We start from the raw sequence: 13,383 nt of genomic DNA on the forward strand, positions 1-13,383 counted from the left end.
TAGTCAGGGCATGGGCACGGGACCTAAGGGCACCCAGCCAGGTCCACTTGCTCCAGACTGCATATCAGGAGCCAGTGACACAAAGCAGTAGAATCTGGAAGATCTTTTATTTCGGCAGTGGGCCGAAGCAGTGGCCCTGTCCAGAGCTGTCAGTGGCAGCAGTGCAAACTGTGGTGTCCAGAAGTAAGGGGTGGCTGCAGTCATGTTCTCACAATTACTGTTTATGGCATGATATGCACTGTGGTCCCAGCTGCTGTGTAACATCCCCAATTCCCCTGTATTTACCAAGTCTGCTCCTCAGCCTTCCCAGAAAATCTAGAGCTCCCCAATATCCTTTTTCTAAAACTCACACTGTTTAAATCAAACGTAGTCATCCTCAGTTGCAAGAAACTAAGAACACCTACTGATACAGGGGTGACACAGTAACACAAGAGAAGCCATAAATGTACCAGCCACGGATAGATTCATTTGTCAGATTAGCTAGCTGTCATCTTGGGAGACATCAGGACACCAAGAAAGAGTTTTTGTTGACGGGAGGAGGAAATCAGGAGTGTCTAGTCTTATGAGTATTGGCTAATGGGGCTTTCCTAGAAGGACACTAGACAGAGGCTTCTAAGAAACCTGAACATCCAAGGCACTGGACTGGGGTATGAAAAGAGACACATTGATCAGAAAGATGGAGGTGCAATAAGGCAAAGCTAACACAGCTGACACCAATGTCAGTGAGTGTAGAGCCTAACTGAATGACCTTTTTTACATTCTGTAGAACATCTAAAGGAAGTTTCTGCTTTGTCAAAATAAGACCACTGATGTAATCTCTTTGATTTGCTTAAACATTTCTGCTTACATTAACATTCATGGTACTAGTGATCAGTTTGTGGGATTTCTGTCCTCTCTTCTTTTTCCCCCCAACCCTATCACTGCATTTGGCCTCTTTATGATTTAATTAGCAGGGATAAAAAGTGCAAGGATAGCATAAATTCTAAACTGATGAAAGGGCAAGGGCCATGTCTTTATTATCTTCTCCCTAGAGAAGAGCACAGAAATTGTTCATTATTCACTGAAGAAAGGAAGGGAGAAAGGAAACTAGGAATGTAGCGAGTACAGATATTGAACACATGCTAAGAAGTTGTTTGTGGTTTTTGTGAAGAGTAGGGGTAGTCCACAAGTCAGCAGAATTCACTCCATTCTGCATTCCTCTTTACGTCTCTCAGAACAAGGACTGTGCCTTGTGTTCAGTTTATTGCATGAATAAACTCAGGGCATGGTTATTGTTCTGTCAGCTTTTCCATGGAAGGGTCATGTTTGCCTGCCAGCAACTCCAAGAATGAACCCAGGGCACCCGCAGAAAACCCTTTCAGGCCCACTTTGACTGCAATGGCAATGCAAGCCAAGACTGGAGGTGACAGTTCTCATCTCAGATCCCACAGCTCAGCTCTGAAATTCTGGTCTTTGGTAAACCCCCCGGGCAGTGACTCTCACCATCCACAGGACATGCTCTTGGAGTTGTTTTTGCTGTTTTTGCTATAGGGTAGCACCGAATCACCACCCTTTCTCACCAGCTCCATGGATGTCACCAAGGGAAGGGCACTGAAAAATAACCTAAATGAAACTACCAAAAACAATTAAAGAAAGAAAAAACACAAGCTGTGTTTGATTTAAAAAATATTTATGAGATATGTTTTTTATTTTCGTCGAATGTTACTTAATAAATATTTTACCAGTATGATAAGGATGAATCATGATGACGGAGGAAGAACTTGGGGTGCCTAAGGGATGGAAACATTTTACACTTTAATTTAAACCTCAATTTATCAGATTTGTCCTCTGCATCAGATCTTGAAATCTGGCAGAGAAAGTGTTTTTCCATGCATGGAACAAATTTCTAACCTTGGCTTGTAGCCAGGTCAGTATATGGAGGACCAGTGGCAGCGACTCTTGATTACCTGAAGCAGAGGCTTCTTAAAAGTGAGGAAGATGACAGTGCAGGCCACCAGTAAGGTGAGGCAGCTGGGGAGAATAAGCACAAGGTACAGCAGGCCCATGTCTACCCTCTCCCACTTACAATCCTGAGGCATACTTCTAGGCAGGTCTACCAGGCGAATGACCTTGGAGGAGAGGTTGCAAGTGACCATGGCCAAGTCGGCAATGGTGTGCAGATGCTGTAGGGCCCCCCAGCCCTCTACCCAACAGCAGTCATATGGATTCTGACTGAGGGAGATGGTCCGCAGACTTCTCATGAGTTGCCCAGACACGGCCCTCTGGGGAAGGGCTGTGAGTGAGTTCCTGCGGAGATCCAGGGTCTGCAGGGCCAGGCTGCCCCTGAACCTTGGGAAACTAGTCAAGGAATTTCCTGACAGATCCAAGTTCTTCAAATTCTTAAACCCAGAGAAGTCCAACTCCATGAAGCTGGAACTGAGGCCCACATTCCTGAGAGATAAGACCTGTAATGTGGGGGCAATCTTCTCAAGAGGGGCAATGCTCCCATTCAGAACCCCCCAATTGCCAGACAGGTCTAAGTGGGTGAGGGCGGTCCCCTGGAACGAACAAGCTTGTAATGCTCTCAGCCCACAGCCCTCCAGAAACAGGCTCCTCAAAGATGCCACGTTCCTGAAATCCACACAGCTAGGGGGCCCCATAAGGTCTAAGCCAGCTGGCTGGGGGCAAAGTGAGATCTGATTATGGCTCAAGTCAACTGTAGTGATGTTACCGGCATCAGCGAAAAGGCCAGTCGGGACACCTAGGAGCTGGTTGGAGCTCAGGTTGAATGACCGGAGGCTCCTCAGGCAGCTAGGGAGCCCGGGAGCCAAATGCAGCTCCGACAGCTGGTTCTGGCTCAGGTCCAGCTCTGTGAGCGCTCCTGGGGGCTCATGCTCCTGGATGTGGAGTGTCATCAGGCAATTCTGGTTGAGGTTCAGATGGGAGAGGGAAGGCATTTTCTTTAAGAAGCCATCAGGCAGGTATTGAAACTGGTTCTGGCTCATATCCAGGAAGCGTAGATCTGCAAGGTCACTGGAAGCAAACTCTTCCCAGAGGTTGACTGTGGTGATGTTGGTTACATTGCCGTCCACAAGGAGGAACTGGGCTGCCATCTCCTGCGGTGATGAGGTGTTGTACAGGTCCTTATAGAAGCCCATGTTGTTGTCCCGCAGCAGGAGGGTATGCAACTTGCTAGACTGGGGCAGGAGAGGGAAAAACAGCAGCTGATTGTGAGAAAGGTCCAGTGTCTCTAGTTCAAAAGCAGCCTCTTCCCCCGACGCCAGGAACCATTCCAGGACATTGTAGCTGACATTGAGGAACTGGAGCCGCGTGAGGCTGAAGTCCACAATGCAAGGAAGGTTGTTATAAGCCAGGTTGAGGTGTCTCAGCTCAGTCAAGCCATCAAAAGCACCACCCTCAATCTCAAAGATGTAGTTTCTCTGCAAATCCAGTTCTCTGAGGTGCCCCAGGCCCTCAAAGGCAGAGTCATCAAGCCTCATGATGGTGTTCCTTGCCAGGGACACAGATTCCAGTGAAGAGAGGTTCTGGAGCATGAGAGCCACCATGTCTTCCGACAGGGAGTTCCCTGACAAGTCCAACCTCCGCAAACCCTTTAGGCTGTGGAAGGCAGCTGCTGTCTCCTTGTAGCTCTCTGACAGGGAGTTGTCAGGCAGCGCTAGGCTGTGCAGGTGGGCCTGCTCCTGGAAGGCGTCACGACCAATGCGCTCCAGGTGGCAGCTGTGGAGACTGAGGCTCTCCAAGAGAGGGTAATGCTGGAGGGAATGATTCCACAGGGTCTTGAGAGGGTTGGCATCCAGGATAAGCGTCTGGAAGTAGGTAGGTAGACTGCTGGGCACTGAAGCAAGGTTCTGCCCTCGACAGTCAGCGACTCCATTCACCTAGATCCAAAAACACGCTGGTCAGCAGGGAGGAGATCTCTGAGGAGAGGTTAATGTGCAGAAACTTAGTTTGTTCATTACACTGTTTCTGCAACTTCTGGGAAGGGCTCTAGAGATCATAATTTTGAAAAATAATAAAAAAGGATGGGAAACTATAGAACAAAAGAGAACTTTTCTTTATCCTTAACCTTCACACTAAAAGAGTCAGCTAGGGGCTGAGTTCCGGGCCTCACTTAAAATACAAAGCCTGTTAGAGAAGATCTGAGAACCTGTTGATTGGATGCTGAGTGGTGACAATTGTACCTGCAGTTTGGTTTTAACTGTGAAAAGGATTGAGGACCAGGTCGCTATCTGGGGTTGAATCTGCCATTTATTTCCTGTGTGACCTTGGGCAAATAATTTAGCCCAAGTCTATTATTTCCTCTGGAAAATGAAGAGAAAGATAGTACCTACTTCAGAGGATTGCAGTGAGATTTGATGAGAGGCAGCACAGTGCCTGACACACAGTGGACATTATTAATATAATTGGTCGCTACTGCATTGTAATCATTATTGCCACAACACCTGTGTGTCTAACAGGGACACTGCCTAACGACCAGCAGTGTTGTGGCATCTTCAATTCGCCCAAAGAAATTTTGCTTGGGATGCTCCTCTACATTCTTGATTGATAAAAAATCACAACTGAAAAGGACTTCAGAGCTCATCATCATCCTGAATTGTACAGAGGAGTAATGTGGGGTCTGGAGAGAAGTGAAAAGTCAAAGGCAAAGCTGTGAACAGAGGCCAGAGCTTTTAATATCCAATTCAGTGCTTTTCCTTGATGCTATTCTACCACGATTGTGCTGTATAAGGAAACAGGAGGGATGGAATGACCCTAGTTTCATTGCAGAAGTCACTCAAGCCTCAGGATAAACTTAGCCCAATGTTTTACAAGATTGGCAAAAACAGTCAGCCACAGGACGTCAGTAAGGTGCCCAGGAAAAAAGTTTCAAGTGATAAGATAGAAGAGCAATGGCATTCCTTTGCACGTATTGGTCAGTAGGACAAAGTCCATGATTACCAAAAATTGTGGGCCCAATCCCAAGGGACAAGTAGAGTACTAGAACAGGAGAGAAATAACCTGATAGAGAGGAAAAAACACAGGTTTGGAAAGATGACAGACTCAAGTCTGAATCTTGACTCTGCCGCTTATTAGCTTTGGGCCTTGGACAAGGAATCAACCAAGCTCTTTATCTGATCATTAAAACAAAATCTTATAATAATTAAATACATACAGTATAGAAATACAGAAAATTAAACTCTTCAGTAACCTCAGTCTTTCCCTCAAAGAAACACCACCAACCTTTTGTTACATCTCTTTCTGGACTCTTTCCTCAAAAATCATCTACCTTTTTAAAAAAAATAAAAAATTTTTAAATGAAACCGCATTCTATAAATTGTTCAGTAATCTACTCCCCCCATAATGTATGATAGACATATTGCCTTGGCAATAAAAATAAAAAAATATGATTACATTCTTTTTAGCAACTGTCTATTAGTTCATTGCATCAATACAATAGTGACTAAGAGCAAGAGTTCTAGGGTCAGTCCATTTTGGTTCTGCTTTTTTATCAAATGGCTGAGCTCAGGCTGGTTACCTAACAAGCTTAGACCTTCATTATTCCACCTATAAAATGATGATCGTACTCGTAATTTTCTCATAGGTTTTTTTTTTTTTTTGGAAGATTCTGGGTGATTATTTAAGTAAAGCACTAACACAGAACTTGGCACATAAGTGCTTAATAACTGGTAGCTAAAATGATTAGCATGATCTCATTCATTCATTTCCTATTTTTGAGCATTTCAGTTGTTTCTCATTTGTGAAATTCTTTCCGCACCTCCCTTCTCCCCAAAAGTCTTTGGAATTGTGATTGGGATTGCCTTACAATCATAGACTATTGGGAAGAGAACTGATATCTTTACAAAATTGAGCCTCCCCAAGCAGAAACAAGGAATATTTCTCTATTTGAGTAAGTGTTGGTGTCCCCCGCACAGGGACTCTCTGAAGAATGTTGTGGTTAGGGGCTTTCCAAAAGCCGTGAGACCCTGTTTCACCACAGCTGCTGCGGTCATGAGGAGTCACACATCAGCAATTCCCTGTGGCCCCACTAAAGTGCTGCAAAAGGACCACAGGGCTGTCAGAGCCCAAGAAAACCTTACCATGTCCACTTTCTGATAATGTCATGTCACATGGTTAATGCAAGGAGATACAATCGAGGGCACCTGGACTCTCACACTCTCAGCCCTCATTTCAAAAGAGCCACAGAAATTCCACTCTTTGAGTTCACTGGCAGCTGAGTCCCTACTCCTCCTGCCCACCGGGCTGAAGAGGGTCAGGCAGGGAGTCAAGCCTGAATCCCAAAAGTCTGTCAAAGAATTGCTTTATTCCCTCCTCTTACTATGCCTAGTAACTCCTCAATTAGCTACTGTGAAGTTAATCTTTTCTTGCCTCTGTAAGGGAGTAATGGAAGTCTGTGTAGCAGAAACTAACAAGAACAAAAATAAAAATAGACGAAACACATAGCACTTAACTACATACAAGGCACTGTTCTGAGTGCATCATGTACATTCACTCATTTAAGCATTGTAACAACCCAGCGTTATGGTATTGTTGGTTGATACTGTTATTACCTCCATATTTTAAAGATGTGGAAACTGAGAAACAGAGTGGCCCTATGTCACCAGTTAAGTGGTGGAGCTGGAGTTTAAATCTGGTCTTGCTCATAACTTCTACCCCATACTGGAGTACACTGCAGCGTAGTGGTTAGAGGTTACTAAAAGTGGTTAAGAACTGTCACCAGCTGGGTTTTAAAGCTTCATCAGCCTTCAGAACACATTTTTGAATATAAGTATTAACCCTGATATCCAATTTGTTTTCCCAGTGCCCCAAATATAATAGCACTCAAGAAATGTTTATTAGATATATGTTTATCAAGCAGATTTTTTTATATCACTGAGTTATAGGTAAAGGAAAAAATTTCTAGAGATGTGCTCAGTTGTTATGAGCTAAGTCTGTTTCTATGTATAGGCTGAAAGCCCTGTAGAGAGTAAGCCACAAAAGCTCTGATATCTTACTCCCTGGATCGTCTTAAGCCCACGTGCAGCCGAGGATGTTGCTCTGCAGTGCAGCTTGGGCAGCGTGCTCTTCAGTACAGCTGTTTAAACATTTGCTATTGGCTCATTCACAAATTCTGACTCAGGGCTTCTCCAACTTCAATATGCCCCACCATTATCACATTCTGATACCATTAGTGGTGCTCAATCATCCAGATTTCTAACAAGTTGCTCTTGTTCCAGATGGCTGAGCTATGCCTGTCTCCGAGGTCTCCTGTCTTCAGTAGCTACGAAAAAGGTGGAGCAGAGCGTAACTCAGTCATTATCTTAACCCTTGTATAAAGAGCAGCTTGAACATGGCATCGTGCTAGGTAGGTACTGAGTGATTCAGATTCGTTCATTCCGTAGCCTCCTTGACTGACAATCCAATAGTTTTCCAAATGAACCCAAACTTGTCAGAACAGAAGCAACAGACAACTCAGAGTTCCCCGGGGAAACTCACCAACTTGCAGCCCCCTTGGGAAGCTGCTGTGACTTTTCCACTTCTGTTACTCCATTCCACCGTCAAGAAGTGAAAACCCAGGCAGAGCCAGAGGGGCAGTAACTCCATCTCAAGTGCAGCACTGTGGACAGAGGGCAAGGAAGAAGTAAGAGAAGAACATCCCAGAGGGCTGCTTTGCACTCTCAGTAGAAGGAGCCAGTTCCCAGTTTTGTCTGGTCTTGGAAGTCCACAGCTACAAGAAAGTGGAAACCCACAGATTCTTTAAATACCTCAAGTTAGCCAACATTTTCAGCTTTCACTGCAACCGTCAACAAGAACTCATTTTTGTTTCGCCTTTACCATTTGATGGACTGATGGCTGAACTCTGAAACTCCTAAGAATCCAGCAACAGATGTAAGAAGCAAAGGATCTGAGGAGCCAGGAGTCAGGTCACCTAGAGTTCGATATGTTTTGTAGTTCTGTTGAAATTTTCCTCCCCAAACTCAAATTTGCCTGATGCTCAATAAATATTTGCTGAATGAATGAATGAATGAATGAATGGTGAACTGAAATTGAAATAGTGTTGCCTCTGATAGCATAGAGTTAATGATTGTTTTGACATAAGGCTTTTAGTAAAGAGTAGATCTCATTGGTTAACTCATTTGAATATAGACTTTAAAATAGGATTTTGATGTTTTGGCTGGATAGGGGAAAAATTAAGGGGAAAATGAATATAATAAGGATTATATAATAAGGATTATTGATGAAGTGTGGTTACCAGCCCTCTTACCTAGCCAATGAGCATAGAACAGAAGTCATGAGAAGGCTTAAAATTATACATATACCAATAGAATTTTAGTACCAAGAGGAACCATAATGGAAATGTAATATATCCTCCACCATCACATTTTTATAGGTGAATACACAAAAACCCAGAGATAATAATGGCTTATTCGAGGTTCCAGATTGACTTAGTGGCAGGGCTGGGAACAGCCTGCAGATCCCCCTCTCTGAGCTCCAGGATGAGAAACCAGGATACTATCTCTCCTTGTAGGTGCTGGTGAATTGACTATCTTCCTGTTGGGAGAGTTTATAGCCCAGTGGCATTCCCTGTCAGCTCTGCATTCCTCTGAATCTGAGGCAAGTATTCCAACCGCGCCAGCATTCCAAACGCCCCATTCTCTCCTTGACATCTACCTGGGAAAGACCACAGGGTCTGCTCACCAGTCTTTTCCTGGACCAGCAGCACCAGCGCTAACATGAACCTCCTCACCTATTCCATGGACCTTTCTGCCTGACACCTCTCAGCTCTCTAGGGCCTCTTCCTCTTTCTCTTTCTTTAAATAATTTTACACAATCTCTAAGGCTATTTTTAACTTCCCGGTCAGATTTGAATACTCATCAGTGAAAACAGACAAACAGAAAAGCTAAGTGAAACCAGGTAAATCTACTTTAACCTTTACTATGGGTCAGGCCATCTCTCCTTCCCACAGAGGGAACCTCCAATTCAGAATTCATCTGTATTTGCCCAACACTGGAAATCCCCTTCCTAGAACCCCCTTCCACTTCTGCACCTGTGCAGGAATTATCACCTCATGCCATGTACAGGGCACAGATGGCAAAAACAAAGCCATATGGGCTCCTTTCTCAGTATCCTCTCAACACACACACACACACACACACACACACACACACACACACACACACACACACACCCCTCTGAAACCTTGGGATCACTGCCCACCTTGAAATAAGATTGCCAGACTTAGCAAACTACAAGATGCCTTTGAATGTCAGATAAACAACAAATAACTTTTTAGTGTAAATATGTCCCATGGAATATTTGAGACATACTTATACTAAAAACAATGCATTGTTTATCTGACATTCAGATTTCACTGGGTGTCCTGTATTTTATTGAGGAGAGACAGGGAGATGGGAACCATGGACCAGATCCCTCCTCTCCTCCTTCACTCTCTCTGTCAGGCTTGGGATGGTACATGCTGCTGTGACACTGACCCTTCTAAGACGGCCAGCCAGTACATTGAAATACTGAATCTAGGTGTGTTCAGGGCAAGAGTGTAGTTCTTCAGGGAGGATGTAACGCTTCAGGCTGGAATGCTCAAAGCCCTGATGTCACTTACACTCAGAGTGTACTTTTAATTTCTGGGTCAGCAAGAAAACTTTTGCAAATTTAAAACATATTTCCTTCCTTCTAAACTCAGTCAACCAGTCCAGAAAAACTCTTGCTGTACCTTCTGAGCAACTCCATCTCTCATGAGACAGTGTGGGAAGATTATGGAATTTAGAACCAGACAAAGATTTGAATCCTGGCTCCACTGTTTGTTATTTGTCCTTGAGAAATTCATATAAAGTCTCTGAGACTCAGTTAATCCTTCTATAAAATGGATATAAGAACAATTATTGAAAGTTTTAATGAGAATCAAATAGTATATGTGAAAGTGCTTCATTAATTATGAAGGTAGTTAATCACATAATTATTATTTATTAGCTCAAAATGCCAAAGAACAGCTTGAGTGGTTGTTACTTCTGTGTAATCTCCAAGGTAATTCAGCAGCCACACAGAGAAAGAAAGAATAATGAACAATTTGACCGAAAGAATGAATATAGCACATCAACTAAATGTGTAAAAAATATAAGGGAAGGTTGGATTGAAAATTCTACATTATTAATTCCAGAACAGGGCTAGCCTCAGGAAGAGGACTATGCTGGTTGAGAGCTTTTTGTCCTCAGAGCCATGGTTCACCCTCCCCCGCCCTGCTCTGGCTTGCAGCGGGCTGACTTCTGAAGGCTCTGTTTCTAAGCTCTAGGTGTCAGCTGGCCTCTAGCTGCTTTGGTCAATGGGAGACACTACTGGGAGGTGAGAAGGCATAAGGAGATAGAGAATACAGGATATTTCTCTCCCTCCCACTCTGCCTTCCACAGAAAAGTACTTGAGCTTCTTCTGCGTCTCCTAGTCACTGGTAACGCCCTTCTTCTTTTATCCTCCCCCTACCTAGGAGAGGTCACAGCTTCCTAAAGTTACTGTTCTCTGGGATGACTGACTATTCTCTGGTTGGCAGCTCAGCCTCTTTCATCATGCGTAGCCAATTTTCTGAATTAAATTTCCTCTTTTTCAAATAATCTGTATGTTTCTGTTTCCTGGTTGCACCCTGACTAATACAATGATGTAAATGAGAATGGGCTTGGAGAAGTACTAAACAAAAAGGTATGCAATGACTCTGAAAAGAAATAAAAGACTCAAAATTATCATTTAGGTTGAGAAACACTTCCTGGAGTGTGTAGCTGCAGAAGGCTTCCTCAGAGCCATGCCACTACAAAGAGTACAAGAGAAACAGTTTGGATGTCAAATCTCATTGGAAAATTTCATGAACCCTCTCCTGTGTGTACAGGACTGCAAATAAGTAACTGTCCCCCTTTACTCTGATCTCTTTGGCATTTTCTGAAAAACACACTAATTTTTAATGTATCTAAGATGAGCCGAATGTTGCTCATCTTAGATACATTTTTGCTGGAGAAAGGAAGTAAATGGAAACAGTTATGATGCAGGGCACACATAGCAGATGACATAAACAATTTAAATGGTGTAATCTGGAACCTCTCCTCATTGTAATTAAAAGGACTTGGATTAATGAGTCTCATTTTATAGGTTGTGAATCACCGTGGGAGCCATAGAGTTAATACAAAGGAACTGCAGTTCAACCCATGTTCCAAGTAGGGGCTGGGATGTCTCTTTCTGGTCTGGGTGACCATTGGGAAAATATCCTATATAAGTCCTGAGAGCTTGACATGAGAAGCAGACCGCATAAACAGACTCTATCTGTTTTTCTTAAACCAGATAATGAAGTTGAAGAGTTCCTTCCAAAATGTGGAGGCAGAAAATGATAAGTCCCATTTCCTTCAGTATACTGTCTATAAAACCTACATTCTTTTATTCAGTTAACAATTTCTACAAAGTCTTTCAATATATTTTATCCAGTTATGATTATCATGATCATGACTAAAGCCAGAGACTGTGGCTTCTAATTAGTGAAAGCCTTTGAAGGATAAGAAACCATGGACCCACATGCCTGTAGGAAACAAGATTCTATACTTTGTCTGTAACACATTTGACTTGGAGATATTAAGATTATAAGTCCTATCTCAAGTTAGAGCGAAGTACTCTTAGCGTTGAATTTATATCTTTTCTTCATCTGTTCTGTTTGTGTCCAGTCATCACAGAATGTCTTTGTTGGTTCTTCTCTAAGAAGTCCTTGAAACTTAGGCTTCAAATACTCAATAGCATCCCCTCCATAACCATTAATCTTGAGACTGTGCATTCTAACTGGCTTATCATGGAAACCTGTGATTCAACCCCATATCCATCCCTTATCTATTAAGAGTATAAGAGTATTGTCTCTCTTTTTTTTTTTTTTTTTTTTTTTTTACTCAGAATCTCTTTGGTCTGGCTTTTCTCTCTCAGATCTTGTCATAACAAATAAGTGATGAAAACAGATTCATTTCATGAAAACAACACGAATGAGACTGTATTCTGAAATAAGAGAACATTAGCAGTGAAGAAGAATGCACATCGGCTACAAAAATTGCTCTGCTTTAGATATTATGCTGGTTTGCTTTCCTTGTTTTCACTAAATAATAGGGAGAAACTCTGGCTTCATTGACCCAGGTTTCAAGAAGACTGCTTGATGGCCTGTGAGTTGTGTGAAACACTGAAAAGGATGGGAATATTTACTCCTTATGAAAAGGGCATCCTGGTCTGGTGGCTTGCCTGTAAGCTGAGGCAGCGCTTCCATACCCATCCTGTGACCACAACAGTTTCAGGCTAAGGACTGTTTGGACTGAAGAAGATGACTGAGGAGTGGTTCCAGGACAGAGGACATGTGGGTGATACTTGCTTTTGCAATGGACAGGGAAGAAAGGGTGTGTGAAATCGTTGGACTTGTCTCTGCTTCTTAAAGTCCTGAAATTTCCATGTCCCCATCACAAGAATCAAAATAGTTCAGAAATGTAGCAGCATCCCTTTTTATGTCAGTCCCTCTGATACTTAAACACATATTATGTATACTACTTTTTTTTTCAAATGTACATAGATGTTCTTGTATAAATAAAAGATAATTTCTTTTTTAAGTGTTATTAATTCCAAGTAGCTTTCGGTTACGATGTAATGTCTGAATCAGCTGATAGCAAAACACAACCATCAGGTAAGAGCCAATCTCAGATGTTTTTGTCCATTAAAAGGTCTCCTCATATTCAAAGTTTGGAAATACTAAGGAGTAACTCTGACTTGAGTTTTGGGTTTGTTTCGTTAGAATTTTGGGGTTCATTTTCAGGAAAGGATGCCAGATTTCTAATATTCAGGGCCACCCTAATTATCACCTCCTCACTTTCAGCACTCTATCACCTCCCCACCTTCTCCAGCTGCTACTACTACAGCAGCTCCTGCCAGAGCTGGAACTGCAACCTTTTTGCTAAAGGCGCTATTAGTAAGTGTTAAGAGTTTTACACATATCATTGTCATTGTCATTGAGAATCTTCCCCTCAAAGTAAGCTGAAAAAGCTTAAATGAAAGAGGTCTTTGCAGAAAGTAGGTAACTCTTAGAATTATTTGCTGTTAGAAACAAATATTTATAGACTCGTGGGGAGTGGGTTAGGGGGAATCTCCAGAAGCAGAGTACTCATAAGTGCAGGATGTAAATGTGTGACAGTGATACCTGTGAACACAAAAGACACAGGTGCTAGATAGAGAGCTCCATGGAAAGGGAGTCTGTCTTTTTAAAAAATAAGAGAGCAAATACAACCTGGGATATTGGGAGAAAGGGAAGGGCGGCTGGTCACAGACCACAGAGAATAGATAATAAAGAACAGAAACCCCAGTCTGTGACCACTTCAAACAATTCCTACTGCCAAGAA

At 42.8% G+C, this 13,383-nt stretch overlaps 1 protein-coding gene across 1 annotated transcript in view; it reads right to left on the reverse strand.

The window, feature by feature from the left end:
• Positions 1–1,698: 1,698 nt before the first annotated feature.
• Positions 1,699–13,383, reverse strand: part of NRROS (negative regulator of reactive oxygen species) — a 22,740-nt gene continuing 11,055 nt past the window's right edge. The window contains exons 2-3 of the mRNA XM_011385915.2: positions 7,474–7,594; positions 1,699–3,878 (exon numbers count right to left, since the gene is read on the reverse strand). Of these exons, the coding sequence (XP_011384217.1) occupies positions 1,908–3,878; positions 7,474–7,581 (2,079 nt within the window). The 5' untranslated portion in view covers positions 7,582–7,594 and the 3' untranslated portion in view covers positions 1,699–1,907. The remainder of the gene's footprint in view (positions 3,879–7,473; positions 7,595–13,383) is intronic.

This window comes from Pteropus vampyrus, unplaced genomic scaffold, assembly GCF_000151845.1.
Source record: "Pteropus vampyrus isolate Shadow unplaced genomic scaffold, Pvam_2.0 Scaffold826, whole genome shotgun sequence".
NCBI classification, from domain to species: Eukaryota; Metazoa; Chordata; class Mammalia; order Chiroptera; family Pteropodidae; genus Pteropus; species Pteropus vampyrus.